An 18904-nucleotide genomic window follows, 5' to 3' on the forward strand; every position below is an offset into this window, starting at 1 on the left:
GCCGTGCGTCCACAAACAGAGGGAAACAGCTGTCGCCAACGTGCGCTGTCTTCCTTTTAACTTTGTCGGCTCAACATTTATTTATCACAATGTCAAGTCAGCATTTTGTGAGAAATTATGATCTTGTTCTGGCCTAAATGTACCTGAATCCTGACGAAAATAGTGAGACTTTATTTTCGCCAACGAGTTAATGTCATTGAAAACATAACTGAGCATAAAGAATATAACAATATAATATGTTGACTGCTTTGAATTATCTGCTGCAGAAACCTGGATGGAGCAAGAATGTGAGTTATTATCAGAGTTATTCATCATTTTACACTTCTGTTCAGCTTCTGGTCTGTTCCAGATTGTTAACATGAAACACGATTCGCCGCCACAATTGTAATTTTTCTCTCCTCTTTTGTCGAGCGCGTTACGGGGTCGAGCAGCTTTGGGCTGCGTCTCTCAAAAGCACCTTGAAGCGTCAAACACTAGTTTATTTTGTGACTTTTTGGGAACGTTCAGTGAATTTTAAAGGGAAAATCTGTCATAAACACGGCTCGCCACAGAATAACAAACGCTGATTACAAAGGGAAGCTTTTGAAATGTGTGAGGTGGTTTTAGTTTCTGTTGTTTCTGCTCGGATTATGCTTTTTGTGGTTTATGTTTTGAGGATGTTTCATTGTAACATATATTTAACTGATCAACTGTTTCCTGTGGTGTCATTTTAATTATATTTTAATTATAAAATCACTGAGTCCCCTCTTGTAATAGTGTTTAAAAGAGCTAACAAGTAAGATTTGTCGTTGCTTTCTTGTGCTAATCTGTTGTAAACACCTAAATGTAGTAAAGTTTAGCCAAAAGAGCTCAAATGTTTAAAGTCCATAAGAAGGTTCTCCTGTTTTTCTAATTATGACTTAGTTTGGTGGTATAGCAACTGTGGCAAATATTTATCATAGTTTTACTTTGCAGCTTGTGAAGACATTTTGAGTTAAAAATGGCTGAATCCCTCTGTGATGTCATCAATGTGCGACAGAGACAGTTTACGCTTAACTGACACACTTTTCTGACAGTTTAAACCATCAATCAACAAAATAACGGCGTTAAATGGATTTTTTGTTTGTCAAATCTGTTACTGTTGTGTCATTTATATGGATTTTGCTTCTTGTTTACAGTCTGGTTGCTAGGTAACAGTTGTGGAATTACCTCTACCTATGTCACATCTGCTGCTCATGTCCAACCAGGAAGTACAATTATAAACTTCACAAAAAGGGTCAAACTGGGGTAAAATCTGAAATATAATCGCGTTCACTACGTTTTAGTGTAAATGTGGCGTCGCGTGTGGAGGTCGGGCAGCAGCGTGTAACCATAGTTCCCCGAGTTGTCTTCCCAAGTGGTACACAACATCCACCAGTTCCAGAGCGTGCACAAGCTTCGAGTTAAAGTGTAGCATTCAAATACATTCCACCATTTAGCGCGTCGTGAAAACACCGAGGCCCCTGAACGCACCATTCTTGACCGTGGTGCACACGATGGTCTCCTCCTCCTTGCGGCTCCCTCGGGTCTGGGACGGGTTGGCCTGGATGCTGGCGCCCCCTCGCCTCATCCACAGCTGCAGGGTGAAGTGGTCCCCGGACAGACTGGCCACCACGGGCTCCGGCACCACGGCCACATGGCTCGACCCGTTGAAGGAGAAGACGAGCGAGGAGTCCGAGGAGGGCAGCGTGAGCAGGGCGGAGGTCCAGTTGGCGGCCGGGGACGGAGGGGGCAGGAGGTCCACTTCGCCCCTCACGGCACCTGCTCGGAGGAAGGACGTATTACCACGGCTGTGTAGTACTCGGTTACATTACTGCAATACACAACTCGGACCATACTTCTGCGGGTGCTTGAGAAATATACTGTAACATTCCTTTACTAAAAGCTGTTGAATAATCGATGTAAATCGATATTGCTATAACTGCTATTCAACTGTTTTGCACTGTCAAATCTCGGTGAACATGTATTGTATTTACTTATTCTACACATTCTTGCACAATATATCTTATTTTAACATACTCTATATGTTTTTACTAATATTATTTATTCATTTATTTATTATACAGTGACAAAAGCTCATTTTTCTCGTTTTGTTCTTTGAGATGACCAGATTTTGAGCATTATTTAATGTTTTGTCCTTTTAGATGTATTTCCACATTACTTTAGTAGTTTGGATGTGGAGATGACTTTCTGATTGAGGGACACAAAATGTAAACAGCAGCTTTTACACCATGTAAAACGATTTTATAAGAATTAAAATTAAAATTGTAAAATCAATACATACAAATATTTTAAACTTACATCTTGATATTATGAGGTGATGATGGATTAAAATGTGACCAAAGGATAGGTTTTTATCATTTGTATCAATATATAACCATGAAAGTATGACCTCATATAAGTGTTTTTGTATTGGTCATTGCAGTAAAAGATGGTCAGAGCGGATCCTTCTCTTTACACATTAAATCAAGTTTGGGCAGAAGATATATGAGGTTAATGTCTAGACAAGGACTTGTAATAACTAACATTGTGTGTTTATCTCGGGACCATTAAACCACATGTGGAGTGTGTCTTGTGAACTTTTGACACTGGACTGCTAAACTCACAAACCAATAAAAGTGAGGAGAGATGCAGAGAGAGCTCAGAGACCTCCTCACATTCTCTCCTCACGAGTATAATAATGACCTCCCTGTGTCGTTCTTATTTTTGAAATGTGTGGAGCTTAACTCAGGTGATAATAAGAGGTAACATGGTAACTAAAAGTGTAATAACTCACTTACATTACTTTATGGATGCTGGACATGCAACTACATCCAAATCTCACGGTACAATATTACCACAATATTCATTTCTATTTATTGCAAATTGTACACATGATTTTCCCTTTTAAAATTACTTTTGTTTGCTGAAAAACGTTTATTTTTCTTGTTGTCTGCACTGAATTGAAGCAAATGATCATGGTCTGTGTAGTTTCGGTAACAAAACATTGATCTAACCAAAGAAGCATGAAATTCAATATTTATGAGTTTCAGCTTCCTGTTGCAACATTTTCAGGACTTTTTCCCTTTCAAAAGACACAATATTCGGTTTTAAATTGTTAATCGCTTGCCAGAAACACCACAAATTAAAGTATTGTTGTCTTTTTGCTTTGTTTCTCGTATTTTAGAGAGTTTTTGAGAGTCCAAAAAAGCACTGTACAAGTTTGATGTGTTAATTAGGCCCGAGCGCCACAAGCTGGCGAGAGGCCTATTAATCTCGTAAGGCCATGCGAAGCACGGCTGCGAAAGTGCGCATGTAGTGCGCACGAAATCGAGTGCGAAGCGCTCGCCCACTTCCAAACACTCACTAACGCACTCCTTCACTCACGCACGCCCCGTGCATACTAATTAGTAGTAGGAAAATGGAACATTACCGTTGTAAACGGTATAAAGCACTCATTTGCGCTAAGTAGCTCACGAATACGTTCCCCATCTCTTGCATGTTCCGTGCATATAAGCATGTAATGCAAAAATTGAACATTATTACTGTATAGAGGGCCAAAAACACAAAGTGGGCGGAGCCCACTCAAAATTATCGAAAGTACCCGTCAGTGACCAGGGACCCACACCATGAGGTAGGAAAGCGCGAGCGCTTTCCGAAAATGTATAGTTTATGATATTTGAAAAATGGGAAACATTGTTTTCGCATCGGAATATTATTCTTTCTTTCTTCTTCTTCTTCTTCTCGGGACCAACCCCCCTATTTTTCACCCAGTGAACATTGACGAAAAGTCACAAAAATTTGCACACCTCTAAAAATTGTGCCTCTCTACATTCTGGCTATTTCCCTTTTCTAAAATAAAAAAAAATTGGCGCATCAGCGCCCCCAAATGTACCAAAAATGCATTGAGAGAGGAAATGACCCAAAAAAAATCTGATCGTAGAATCATGAAATTTGGCGCAGAGGTAGATGGTGACAAGATAAGTAAAAAATATTATTACGGCAACGCCGTCCACCCAACCAAATGTCGGCCATATTGGTTAAAAAATGGCTAAGCAGGACTCAGGAGTTTTTCCAAAAGTCGTACTTTTACGAACTCAACTAATGAAATTTGACACACAACAAAATTCAATGAGACCCATGTCATAATTGTTATGACGTTGCCGTAGCGATGACCAAAACCTTCCATGTTATTCCAATGGGGAAATTGCCTGAACCTGTTTACACTTTATACTTTCACAAACTCCTCCCAGGGCATTAACCCTATTAACCTGAAATTTGGTGAGACTCATCTTCAGGTGTGGACCATCAAAAGTTATCCACATTTTTATTCAAAGAGTCACGGTGTCTGTGCGGCAAAGCCGCACATTTTGCCAGGAATTCAAAATAAAATTGCTTTTTGATGGTAAAACAAAGGGGAGAAGATGTGACAGCGTCACAGATTCAGCAGTAGGCGTAATAAAAGGACAATTGGGGCGCGTTAGCGCCCCCTCCTCTTGCGGCGTGGTGGCGGCGTGGCGAGGGCCGATCATTGCCGCTTGCGGCTATATTATTATTATTATTTTCTCATGGCTAACTCATTTAGAGGCCTGTGTTTTACCAGTGTACAAGTTTGATGTGTTAATATTATGTTTAACCAGTGTGTGGCGGCGCAGGGTGAGTCGTACCACAGAGGCGGCGCACTGAGCGGTCCGAGTAACTGTCGCGGTCACAGCCTTTCCCGATGTGTCCCGTCTGCAGCTCTACGGTGGCCTGGATGTTCCAAACCGTCTCCTCGCAGGTTTCCAGGTGCAGGCTGGGAAACAGAGGGATGCTTCCGGACCCAGGGGTGTACTCAACGCGCTTAGTCCAACCTGGAAAACATGCCGGGTTAGTCTTAGTTTAGGCCTGGTTTAGCCCTGGTTTAGCCCTGGTTTAGCCCTGGTTTAACCCTTGTTTAGCCATGGTATAGCCCTGGTTTAGCCCTGTTTTAGCCATGGTTTAGACCTGGTTTAGCCATAGTTTGGTTTAGCCCTGATTTACACCTGGTTTAGCCATAGCATAGCCCTGGTTTGTGTCCCCAAAATGAAAAAACTAAATCAGCAATGTGATCTGGATTCAAATATAATCTTAATATTGGTGAAGATATTGCAATTATAGCAGTGTCTGTTTGTTTTTAGTCCAGCCGTTAAAACTAGAATGATCTTGTTGCTATTTATTCAACATTGATGACTTAAAAATAAAACTCTCTCAAAAGTGATTCATCTTTGCAGCCCACGCAGTACATCTGAAGCAAAGACATTCTCTACAGTAAAAGATCACAGTTTTTTTAAATATGCTTTTAGTCATTATTTAGACATGATTAAGTCCTTATTTAGACCTGGTTTAGTCCTGCTTAGGTTGTTGTCTTATTGGGAGATGAAGCTTGGCCCCGTCTGAGGTCCAGAGCCTCTGGAGCCGGTTTTCATCAGGTTTGTCTCTGTAACTGCTGCATTCATCTTTCTGTTGATCCAGTCTCCCAGTTCCTGCTGCTCAACAACACGCTTCACCGTGAGGACGACACTGTGAGGATGGCACTGTGAGGACGGCACTGGCAGCTTCACTGTGAGGATGGCACTTTGAGGATGGCACTGTGAGGATGGCACTGGCCGCTTCACTGTGAGGATGGCACTGTGAGGATGGCACTGTGAGGATGGCACTGTGAGGATGGCACTGTGAGGACGGCACTGGCAGCTTCACTGTGAGGATGGCACTTTGAGGATGGCACTGTGAGGATGGCACTGGCCGCTTCACTGTGAGGATGGCACTGTGAGGATGGCACTGTGAGGATGGCACTGTGAGGATGGCACTGTGAGGATGGCACTGGTAGCTTCACTGTGAGGATGGCACTGTGAGGATGGCACTGTGAGGATGGCACTGGCCGCTTCACTGTGAGGATGGCACTGTGAGGATGGCACTGTGAGGATGGCACTGTGAGGATGGCACTGTGAGGATGGCACTGGCCGCTTCACTGTGAGGATGGCACTGTGAGGATGGCACTGTGAGGATGGCACTGTGAGGATGGCACTATGAGGATGGCACTGGCAGCTTCACTGTGAGGATGGCACTGTGAGGATGGCACTGTGAGGATGGCACTGTGAGGATGGCACTGGTCAGGTGAAGAGTGAGGCCTGCTCTCCAGACAAGAGTTCAATCTTTCTTTCATCAGAACTTTGTGTTTCAAACGCTCTGAGAGTCGGACTGTGATGAGCCTGTTTCTGAGGAGTGGCTTCTGTCTCGGTTTGTGTGTTTTTTTAATACATTTGCAGAACATTCAAACACATCTTACACATTGTTATTGTGGTGTATTGTTTGTAGAGGAAAATAATGAAAAGAATCCATTTTGTAATAAGACTGCAACATAAAGTGTGGAAAACATTCTGTATATTTGGAAACGTACTGTATATTTGACTTTACTCTTTACTACTACTACTTTAATAAGCAAAAGGAAACTGTACAATTGTTCCAGAGGTCTAACTTTAACAGATAAACAAAATGATAAATAATATCTAAGTTTGTATCGGCTCTATCTGATTCTGAACACACTCAGTAGTGATTATGTTTATCTTACACATATTTTGTACGTGTTTAGGTCCATAAATCATAGAATTGAACAGTGCATTGGCCGGTTCATTAATATTCATTCTATTTTTTTCTTGAAAGTGAAGGTTTTGTATCAGTCTCACATGTACCGTATTTTCCGGACTATAAGTCGCACCAGCCAAAAAATGCATAATAGAGAAGAAAAAAACATATATAAGTTACACTGGAGTATGAAATGCGGTTGCAAGTGTGAAAATAACAAATAATATCACATATAAGTCGCTCCGGAGTATAAGTATAAGTATAAATATAATTATAAGTCGCAAAACCCCGGCCAAAACTATGAAAAAAGGTGCGCCTTATAGTCCGGAAAATACGGTATCTCTTGATGTAAGAAGTTCCCTCTTGTACTTATCAACAAAACTCTTCCTCCCCTAAACACAACACACTTTCTTTCTGTATTTTTGCCATTAATTAAATAAATAAACTCGCTATCGTGTGAAAAGACTTCAAAATGCGAGTGTAAAGTCCTCTCACCGATCCATCCGGGTTTGCAGGACGGCTTGACCGTGACCACCACCTGCGCGTCGGCCTGAGCGCGGTTCTTCCCGCAGTCGAAGGCGGTCACCCAGAAAGTGTGAACACGCTGGTGCTTCGAATCCAAGGGCTCTGTGTTTTTAATGTTCCCTGCGAGAGCAAACAGACGGACAGAGAGCGAGACGAGGGGGAAAGAACAGGAATCGAGACGTGTTAGTCATTACGTGTGAGCAATGCGCCCGTTGTTTGTCATTGTTGCGCGCCAGGCAAAACGGGCCGTCTCCATGGCGCCGGACTCTGCAGAAAACCTCATCTGACCTTGTAGTTTAGACGGTTACAAATGTGCGGGGAATGCATGAGGTGTGTGTGTGTGTGTGTGTATGTGTGTGTGTGTGTGTATGTGTGTGTGTGTGTGTATGTGTGTGTGTGTGTGTGTGTGTGTGTGTGTGTGTGTGGTGTGTGTGTGTGTGTGTGTGTGTGTGTGTGTGGTGATGGTTAAAGGGAAACACAAATTCATGGCACTAATTGTATAATATTTAATAATCAATCTAACATAATTGCAAAGGGATGTGTTTCCAAAATGCTAACGGGCCTATGAACACGGCCTCTGAACACAGCCTCTGAACATGGGCCTATGAACACGGGCCTATGAACACGGCCTCTGAACACAGCCTCTGAACATGGGCCTATGAACATGGGCCTATGAACACGGGCCTCTGAACACAGCCTCTGAACACAGCCTCTGAACACGGGCCTATGAACACGGGCCTATGAACACGGGCCTATGAACACGGGCCTCTGAACACGGGCCTCTGAACACGGGCCTCTGAACACAGCCTCTGAACACGGGCCTCTGAACACGGGCCTCTGAACACAGCCTCTGAACACGGGCCTCTGAACACAGGCCTCTGAACACGGGCCTATGAACACGGGCCTATGAACACGGGCCTATGAACACGGGCCTATGAACACGGGCCTCTGAACACGGGACTATGAACACGGGCCTATGAACACGGGCCTCTGAACACGGGCCTCTGAACACAGGACTATGAACACGGGCCTCTGAACACGGGCCTATGAACACGGGCCTCTGAACACGGGCCTCTGAACACGGGCCTCTGAACACAGCCTCTGAATACGGGCCTCTGAACACGGGACCATGAACACGGGCCTCTGAACACGGGCCTCTGAACACAGCCTCTAAACACGGGCCTCTAAACACGGGCCTCTGAACACGGGCCTATGAACACGGGCCTATGAACACGGGCCTCTGAACACGGGACTATGAACACGGGCCTCTGAACACGGGCCTCTGAACACGGGCCTCTGAACACAGCCTCTGAACACGGGCCTCTAAACACAGCCTATGAACACGGGCCTCTGAACACGGGCCTATGAACACGGGCCTCTGAACACGGGACTATGAACGCGGGCCTCTGAACACGGGCCTCTGAACACGGGCCTCTGAACACAGCCTCTGAACACGGGCCTCTAAACACAGCCTATGAACACGGGCCTTTGAACACAGCCTCTGAACACGGGCCTCTAAACACAGCCTATGAACACGGGCCTATGAACACGGGCCTCTGAACACGGGCCTATGAACACGGGCCTATGAACACGGGCCTCTGAACACGGGCCTCTGAACACGGGCCTCTGAACACGGGCCTCTGAACAAGGGCCTCTGAACACGGGCCTCTGAACACGGGCCTCTGAACACGGGCCTATGAACACGGGCCTCTGAACACGGGCCTCTAAACACAGCCTATGAACACGGGCCTCTGAACACGGGCCTATGAACACGGGCCTATGAACACGGGCCTCTGAACACGGGACTATGAACACGGGCCTCTGAACACAGCCTCTGAACACGGGCCTCTAAACACAGCCTATGAACACGGGCCTATGAACAAGGGCCTATGAACACGGGCCTATGAACACGGGCCTCTAAACACAGCCTCTGAACACGGGCCTCTAAACACAGCCTATGAACACGGGCCTCTGAACACGGGCCTCTGAACACGGGCCTATGAACACGGGCCTATGAACACGGGCCTCTGAACACGGGCCTCTGAACACGGGCCTATGAACACGGGCCTCTAAACACAGCCTATGAACACGGGCCTCTGAACACGGGCCTCTGAACACGGGCCTATGAACACGGGCCTCTAAACACAGCCTATGAACACGGGCCTCTGAACACGGGCCTCTGAACACGGGCCTCTGAACACGGGCCTATGAACACGGGCCTCTAAACACAGCCTATGAACACGGGCCTCTGAACACGGGCCTCTGAACACGGGCCTCTGAACACGGGCCTCTGAACACGGGCCTCTGAACACGGGCCTCTGAACAAGGGCCTCTGAACACGGCCACAGACTGAGCCGCTGCAGGAGAAGAAGAACCAAGCTTCCTGCAGTAATGCCCAGCGGCTGTGGGGTAAAAACAGGCTTATTTGGATATATTTTAGAAGAATTCATGTAGTTGTGAGTGACAGACGGTCATTTTAGATTTCATTGGTCAATCACTGCTTGCCTTGATTGCCCTGACCGCGCGCCGCTGCTGCATACTCTGCTTTTATCTGCTTTATGAAGGATTTGACATGGCAACGTTCGTCCGTCGTCAAAGCGAGAGCGCAATTCAATTTAAAATGTTGTATCTGTTCGTTGGGGAAAGGTCCTCATAAAACCCCTCAAATCGGGAAGGAATAATTTGCCTGAAATCCATGAACGGCACCAGTGTGACAATTTACAGCAATTGCAATATTGATTTAAAAAACAAAAAAACAATAGGTCTATTCAACCAGCCCAGGCACTCTAAATGTTGCCCGTCTGTTCAATAGTTTAGTTAGTCCAAGTTTTAATCCTGGTTCAGTGTAATTTTCACAAAATCTGGACCTCAGGAAAATAAAGTTGGAAAATAGTCTTGATCCAAACCGAGTTCCTCTGCTACTTTGTGACTCTCTTAAACATCATCACAACAAACCAACATGTAACTGAGCCATGGTGACTACAATGAGCAGAGGATTCTTTTTTATTTCTTTTTCATTTGAGCCCAAAAGTGACGCTGCTGAACCCCACGTGTATCATTAAAAATATTTGTAGAGAGTACTGGGTAGTGGGCGTGTACAGGGGAACGGGGGAAACCGGAATTTTTGGAACAACGGCGTCTGGATGGCAGGAGAACATGCATGAATCCCTTTAAAAGACAACATAAGTGATTCTAACAATAATTATGAGATAGCCAAAACCTCTTGAAAGTCGGTCTGTGTTCTGACAGCTAACAGCAGACAACAAAGATAGTAACATGTGGATGAAAGAAAGACACGAGCAGCGAACAGAAAATAGACAGTGACATGCCGGCAGCTTCTGAACAAGGTGGAACTGAGCGCTCTGTGCTGCGCTGCTGGACCGGAACCACACACCAAATATCTAAGAGCAAGTTCTGCACAAAGCCACAGTCTCAGCAAAAACAGGCTCTAGAGCAGTCAAGAAGATAGAATCATTTAGACCTCTTTTAGACCTGGTTTAGACCTGGTTTAGACCTGATTTAGACCTTGTTTAGACCTGGTTTAGACCTGATTTAGACCTTGTTTAGACCTGGTTTAGACCTGGTTTAGACCTGATTTAGACCTTGTCTAGACGTGATTTAGACGTGATTTAGACCTTGTTAAGACCTGATTTAGACCTGATTTAGACCTGATTTAGACCTGATTTAGACCTGGTTTAGACCTGGTTTAGACCTGGATTAGACCTGTTTTAGACCTGATTTAGACCTGCTTTAGATCTGGTTTAGACCTGGTTTAGACCTGGATTAGACCTGTTTTAGACCTGGTTTAGACCTGCTTTAGACCTGATTTAGACCTGGTTTAGACCTGGTTTAGACCTGGTTTAGACCTGGTTTAGTCCTGGTTTAGACCTGGTTTAGACCTGGTTTAGAACTGGTTTAGACCTGATTTAGACCTGGCTTAGACCTGGTTTAGACCTGCTTTAGACCTGGTTTAGACCTGGTTTAGACCTGATTTAGACCTGATTTAGACCTGGTTTGGACCTGCTTTAGACCTGCTTTAGACCTGCTTTAGACCTGGTTTAGACCTGGTATAGACCTGCTTTAGACCTGGTTTAGACCTGGTATAGACCTGCTTTAGACCTGCTTTAGACCTGGTATAGACCTGCTTTAGACCTGCTTTAGACCTGCTTTAGACCTGGTATAGACCTGCTTTAGACCTGCTTTAGACCTGCTTTAGACCTGGTATAGACCTGCTTTAGACCTGATTTAGACCTGGGGTAGACCTGGTTTAGACCTGGTTTAGACCTGCTTTAGACCTGCTTTAGACCTGGTTTAGACCTGCTTTAGACCTGGTTTAGACCTGGTTTAGACCTGATTTAGACCTGATTTAGACCTGGTTTGGACCTGCTTTAGACCTGCTTTAGACCTGCTTTAGACCTGGTTTAGACCTGGTATAGACCTGCTTTAGACCTGGTTTAGACCTGGTATAGACCTGCTTTAGACCTGCTTTAGACCTGCTTTAGACCTGGTATAGACCTGCTTTAGACCTGCTTTAGACCTGCTTTAGACCTGGTATAGACCTGCTTTAGACCTGCTTTAGACCTGCTTTAGACCTGGTATAGACCTGCTTTAGACCTGATTTAGACCTGGGGTAGACCTGGTTTAGACCTGGTTTAGACCTGCTTTAGACCTGCTTTAGACCTGGTTTAGACCTGCTTTAGACCTGGTTTAGTCCTGGTTTAGTGCTTGCCTGCTGTGGAGCAGCTGCAGTTTAACACAAGTGAGTCCAGGTTCAAACTCTCGTTATATTTCTCTGTTTCTCTCTTACAGCTGAAACGTCTCCTCGTCTGCATCAATAATAACTCTGCACACAAACGTCTCCAGATGACAGCCTTATTGGGATGTTAAAGGCCTGAATCATAGTTCCTGGGTTCACGTACATTTAATAACCTGCACTTGGCCATTTATCCCGTTTTCCTGCCGTGAAAGTAAACGCAGAGACTGTGTTAAAGCTAAAAACGATGCATTATATTATTGTATAAATCGTGTGAACGTAGCTCAAACGCAACAACATTCTGTTCTAGTCGCTGCATTTGAACGACAACAAAGCCTGTCACTGTCGATTGTGTGTGTTTGTAATTACTTCCTTTCCACCTCTGCTGATAATTAATGCTCCCTGGACCCGTCAAAGGACCCGCAAATATATTAAACCTACAATAAACACTCTCCTGTGTTTTTGCCGCCGCAGAACAACAATCCGCCCGCGCGCAAACAACACTTCTAACACATTTGGGGAGTCTACCTGCCGCAGGAATTAACAACCTGCTGTTTCTGCCGCCACATCGGCTGCTCCCCAGAGGCGGCCGCTTGTTTTTCCTTCATTGAGGACGTTTGGGAGTTTAGAATATGATTATTGCACAGAATGTTAAACAGGCCCCGGCCCCTAAAGGACGTGAATGTGACTTACTAAGCACAGAGTCAAGTGAAGCGAGCCCAGTAAACGACTGCAACAAACGGTCATTTTAGGAGTCGACTTTCCAGCGATTATTCTCTCCATTATTCTTTATTTTGTACATTGTACATGTAGAGAATGTTACAAATATTAACGGTGTATTATTGATGAAAATGAACGTGTTTTTGTATGTGCTTTAGAGTCCGCACAGTCCAGATGACCAGTACGATTATCAGAACACGACAATGATTATTCTTAACAGTCGATTCATTGTTGTTGTTAATGTACGGCTCAATGTACAAAAGTGTTCGGTCGGTTGCGACAAAAGGTTGTGACAAACTAAAGCCGCCGCAGAGATGTCGAGCGGAACGTCGCGCACAGAGAGGAAAATAAGCGCTAAAATGATTCATCCGGTCAAACATTTCATCAAAGTGTGTGCAGAAGACGCAGGTCATGTGTTATTTCCCTGGAGTTTTTGCGCGTCAGCAGGAGCCAGTGGCACCTGCAAGTGAGAATAAAGGGCCTCGACTACGGCCGCGTTATGTGCACAGTACGTTCTGAACAGTATGTGAACAGTTTGAGCACCGTTTCCCCTATTTTTTGTATTCATATTTTTCCTGTTCGGTTTCTTAGATTACTCTCAGTAGATTAATATCATCAACGGGGTATGAGGAAGTGGCACAAACATTGTATTTTGTTGCACACTCTTTATCTTTCACGTGACTGGGGAAAGGTCTGGGAAACAGAGGTTTTTGCATTATAATATATTTAAGTCCATAAGTTGCACAGACATAACAGTGATACAGATGCAGCAGATGTACAGGAGATATACAGGAGATATACAGGAAATACTGTGCAGTGCTCCAAAACACAACAATTTTTATTTTAATATATATGCAATTAATGGAATGAGATTAATCAGATATTCTTTAATGGATTAGCAGCACTTGTAATATAAAACTACAGTATTTATTCAGTTCTGTTGATTTGAGCATTAATCACAAGACTATATATATAAACCATTTGAACAGTTGAGAGACAATAGCTAACGTGTTGCCGCTTTGCTGTGGCGCTCACCGTCGTTGTCAATGGCGAAGGGCACGTTGGGAGTGATGATGTCGTAGAAGCAGATCTGGCTGTACTGAGGAGAGCAGTCTGCGTCCAGGGCCTCCACGCGAACGATGCGCTCGAACAAACGGCCTTCTGGGACCGACGCCTCGTAACGCCGCTCCACGAACACGGGGGAAAACTCGTTCACGTCGTTCACACGCACGTGCACCGTCGCCCTGGAGACAGAGAGACACGAGGGAGACGAAAGAGAGGTCAATCACAATGAAACTACTGTATTTTCCCAACTATAAGTCGCACCTTTTGTCATAGTTTTGGCCGACTTATACTCCAGAGCGACTTATATGTGATATGATTCGTTATTTTCACACTGACAACCACAAGAGGGCGCTCTAGGCTCTAAGCGATGCAGAAGAAGAATCTGCACTTCCTCTTCCTCTGGAGTTTGTGGAGTTGTTCAGAAGTGACACAGAGGAAGAAGAATTCAGTGGATTTAGTGATTTGGGGTAAAACTGATGCTTTGGTAAACTTGTTAGCATGTTCTTTATGCTATAGTTATCTGAATAACTGTTCATATGTTACGTTAACATACCAGACACTTACCACAGTTCTGTCTGTGCCTCATGTAGCTGAAGGTGTTAGCGTTAGCATACGTCATGTAGCTGAAGGTGTTAGCGTTAGCATACGTCATGTAGCTGAAGGTGTTAGCGTTAGCATACGTCATGTAGCTGAAAGTGTTAGCGTTAGCATACGTCATGTAGCTGAAGGTGTTAGCGTTAGCATACGTCATGTAGCTGAAGGTGTTAGCGTTAGCATACGTCATGTAGCTGAAGGTGTTAGCGTTAGCATACGTCATGTAGCTGAAGGTGTTAGCGTTAGCATACGTACACCTATTCACCATGTTCTCTCATCTCTTATTATTTTAAACTGCATTTACAGATTAAATGTCTGTTCTTGGTCTTAGATTTGATCAAATAAATTTCCCCAAAAAATGCGACTTATACTCCAGTGCGACTTATATATGTTTTCTGCTTTTCTGTTATGTATTTTTTTTTTGGGCTGGTGCAACTTATACTCCGGAATATAAGGTATATGTTTGGGTGATTTCAATGGAGCGGTCCACAGAGTAAAATCATGTGGTTCAGACTTAAAGGTGGTATGGACGATTTTTTTCAGCAGTTTTATCATATTTCCTCGTGGAGTGGATAAATCATTTGTCCTGCCACGTATCAATCATAAAACGCACCTACCGCTCACCTGCAGCCGCGTCAGGCTCGTTCCCACGTTTCCACGTGCCTAAGCGCATGGATCTATCATAATATAGTTCCCTCAGTGTACGGGGCAAAATGAAGACGGAGAAAGACAGTTCGAGCTGACGCAGAAGTGGACAGAAATCTACGGGAGACGAGCGATGTGATGCGCTCCGTTGCGCTAATAAACAAACGCACATGTGTGTTGTATCAGTCCGCACGGGGGAGTGGCATGAGCACTTCCACCTGCGTTCACAAATCACCGAAAAATCATCCAATACCGCCTTTAACTATTGTTGGTTGTTAAATGGCACCGATTAAAAGTCTTGTTAATAAACTCCATTGTCAAAGCCATTTTTATTTTGTTTCAGAAAAGAAAACAGAGAAATCAACCAGAAAATCCAGATGGATGAACCTGAAGGGAAAAGGCCTCATTTATTGTACATCAGATTGTGTGTCTGTGGCTCCTCCAGTCAATTTCCCACTCATTTTCCCCAAAGACTTATTCTTTTGGCCGACAGCGAGTTAGATTCTGCCTCAGACATTTTGCTGAATGACCTTCCCTTTCTCGTCCCAATTTCACGCTTCACTGTCCTGTTCGATAAAAAAAGACATACAACAGTTTAAAGGCGCGTCAGAGGCTAATACTTCTTAACATTGCTCCAAGATTTTGTATTTGCATTTGTTCAATTCAGATGTTCATTGATGTGCATTGAACTTATTAAATACATAAAAAAACAGCTCTGTGGTAATTAAGGCCCATTTAAAAACCATTCATGTTCATGTCACAGTTGTTTTCAGTCCAAAAGAACACTTTGAAATGTAAAGTTTTGCAGAAAAAATACCCCTCTCGGTCACCGGCACGTAAATGTTTAAATATGTATGATACAAATATTCAGATAATATTAATTCCAAAAATAATATCAGTGGAAAGAAGTGGTTTAACAGTATATATAATTTTTTTTAAAGAAAAAAATTACTTAATTTGTTGTAGAAAAAGCTTCAGTTGTAGTCATCTGGACTCAGTTTGAAAAAATAGACGTTTCGACTCTCATCCAAGAGTCATTGTCAATAACAGAATTTAGGTCGAGAACTCCGATATTAATACTGTTCTGTGGTAAGACCCGCCCATTGGGAGGAGCCTTCCTGAAGTAGAAAGAGTTGTTTGTTTCAACAGAAACTCCCCCCTTGTATCTACCGAGCCTATTCAGAATCTTAATGGGCTATTAGAATCCTCTTTGTCTTTGTGAGACCCTGGCTCAACCACCCTGAGTACCTGATTAGCATCTACATGTCCTTGTCCTGGTCCTCTACCTTTCCAGGGGTTCAGTAACCCATTATAAATAACAGGAAGATTAAACCTTAGCCCTCCATTTCTGTTTAAAGAAGGTCTTTCTTTTTTAACAAAAATAGCTTCCTTGACTCCTCTTTCAAACCATCTTTTCTCCCTGCTTAAAACCTTCACTTCACCGTCTTCAAACGAGTGATTAGAGGCTTCAAGATGGAGATGCACGGCACTCTGAGGTCCTGAACTTGTATTTCTTCTGTGCTGATAAAGCCTCTTGTGTAGAGGCTGTTTCGTCTCACCTATGTAACGTTCTTTACAACTTTCTTCACTGCATTGGATCGAATAAACTACATTGCTCTGTTTTATTTGTTGTTGTTTTTTACCCACTAAAGCAATAATTGTAATTTAATCTTGCCAATTTCTTCAACAATTATAAAATGTTACTTTGTGTTATTAATTTGTGTTTGTTGTTTAATATTTCACTCTGAGTGAAACACACAAACAGCTCATGTGAAGAAGAATAAACCTTCTTTTTAAAGATGTAAACGAGGGGAAATGATCTGCTGATCTGACATGACATGAATCCTGCTCCAGGACGAGCTCTGACGAGTCTCGTTTGTGGCATTTCCTTCATGACTTAGATCAAGACTGACTTCAAGAGTCGTTTAAGAATCTAAACCTGAAACAGAAACTGGTACAATTGTTGTGACGTGTTGTGTGGCGTGTTGTGTGGCGTGTTGTGTGGCGTGTTGTGTGGCGTGTTGTGTGGCGTGTTGTGTGGCGTGTTGTGTGGCGTGTTGTGTGGCGTGTTGTGTGGCGTGTTGTGTGGCGTGTTGTGTGACGTGTTGTGTGGCGTGTTGTGTGACGTGTTGTGTGACGTGTTGTGTGGCGTGTTGTGTGACGTATTGTGTGACGTGTTGTGTGGCGTGTTGTGTGGCGTGTTGTGTGGCGTGTTGTGTGGCGTGTTGTGTGGCGTGTTGTGTGACGTGTTGTGTGGCGTGTTGTGTGACGTGTTGTGTGACGTGTTGTGTGGCGTGTTGTGTGGCGTGTTGTGTGGCGTGTTGTGTGGCGTGTTGTGTGGCGTGTTGTGTGGCGTGTTGTGTGACGTGTTGTGTGGCGTGTTGTGTGACGTGTTGTGTGACGTGTTGTGTGGCGTGTTGTGTGACGTATTGTGTGGCGTGTTGTGTGGCGTGTTGTGTGACGTGTTGTGTGGCGTGTTGTGTGACGTGTTGTGTGGCGTGTTGTGTGACGTGTTGTGTGACGTATTGTGTGGCGTGTTGTGTGACGTATTGTGTGGCGTGTTGTGTGGCGTGTTGTGTGACGTGTTGTGTGACGTGTTGTGTGACGTGTTGTGTGGCGTGTTGTGTGACGTGTTGTGTGACGTGTTGTGTGACGTGTTGTGTGACGTGTTGTGTGGCGTGTTGTGTGGCGTGTTGTGTGACGTATTGTGTGGCGTGTTGTGTGACATATTGTGTGGCGTGGTGTGTGGCGTGTTGTGTGACGTGTTGTGTGGCGTGTTGTGTGACGTATTGTGTGACGTGTTGTGTGACGTGTTGTGTGGCGTGTTGTGTGACGTATTGTGTGACGTGTTGTGTGACGTGTTGTGTGACGTGTTGTGTGGCGTGTTGTGTGACGTGTTGTGTGACGTGTTGTGTGACGTGTTGTGTGACGTGTTGTGTGGCGTGTTGTGTGGCGTGTTGTGTGACGTATTGTGTGGCGTGTTGTGTGACATATTGTGTGGCGTGGTGTGTGGCGTGTTGTGTGACGTGTTGTGTGACGTGTTGTGTGGCGTGTTGTGTGACGTATTGTGTGGCGTGTTGTGTGACGTATTGTGTGGCGTGTTGTGTGGCGTGTTGTGTGACGTGTTGTGTGACGTGTTGTGTGACGTGTTGTGTGGCGTGTTGTGTGACGTGTTGTGTGACGTGTTGTGTGACGTGTTGTGTGACGTGTTGTGTGGCGTGTTGTGTGGCGTGTTGTGTGACGTATTGTGTGGCGTGTTGTGTGACATATTGTGTGGCGTGGTGTGTGGCGTGTTGTGTGACGTGTTGTGTGACGTGTTGTGTGACGTGTTGTGTGACGTGTTGTGTGACGTGTTGTGTGACGTGTTGTGTGGCGTGTTGTGTGGCGTGTTGTGTGACGTATTGTGTGGCGTGTTGTGTGACATATTGTGTGGCGTGGTGTGTGGCGTGTTGTGTGACGTGTTGTGTGGCGTGTTGTGTGACGTATTGTGTGGCGTGTTGTGTGGCGTGTTGTGTGACGTGTTGTGTGACGTGTTGTGTGACGTGTTGTGTGGCGTGTTGTGTGACGTGTTGTGTGACGTGTTGTGTGACGTGTTGTGTGACGTGTTGTGTGGCGTGTTGTGTGGCGTGTTGTGTGACGTATTGTGTGGCGTGTTGTGTGACATATTGTGTGGCGTGGTGTGTGGCGTGTTGTGTGACGTGTTGTGTGACGTGTTGTGTGACGTGTTGTGTGACGTATTGTGTGACGTGTTGTGTGACGTGTTGTGTGGCGTGTTGTGTGGCGTGTTGTGTGACGTGTTTTGTGACGTGTTGTGTGACGTATTGTGTGGCGTGTTGTGTGACGTATTGTGTGGCGTGTTGTGTGGCGTGTTGTGTGACGTGTTGTGTGACGTGTTGTGTGACGTGTTGTGTGGCGTGCCATGTCACATGTTGCGCGGTGTGTTGTTACTGACTTGTGTGACGTGCTGCGTGTTGTGTGACGTGTTGTGTGACGTATTGTGTG

The 18904-nt window shown here is 44.7% G+C and overlaps 1 protein-coding gene across 1 annotated transcript in view; it reads right to left on the bottom strand.

The window, feature by feature from the left end:
• clstn3 (calsyntenin 3) overlaps positions 1-18904 on the bottom strand; it is a 69605-nt gene that overhangs the window by 23983 nt on the left and 26718 nt on the right. The window contains exons 5-8 of the mRNA XM_072460080.1: positions 13634-13842; positions 7096-7245; positions 4665-4850; positions 1492-1779 (exon numbers count right to left, since the gene is read on the bottom strand). Of these exons, the coding sequence (XP_072316181.1) occupies positions 1492-1779; positions 4665-4850; positions 7096-7245; positions 13634-13842 (833 nt within the window). The remainder of the gene's footprint in view (positions 1-1491; positions 1780-4664; positions 4851-7095; positions 7246-13633; positions 13843-18904) is intronic.

Source organism: Eucyclogobius newberryi, unplaced genomic scaffold (genome assembly GCF_026437365.1).
Source record: "Eucyclogobius newberryi isolate DKJ021-1_F unplaced genomic scaffold, fEucNew1.0.hap1 SCAF_3, whole genome shotgun sequence".
NCBI classification, from domain to species: domain Eukaryota; kingdom Metazoa; phylum Chordata; class Actinopteri; order Gobiiformes; family Gobiidae; genus Eucyclogobius; species Eucyclogobius newberryi.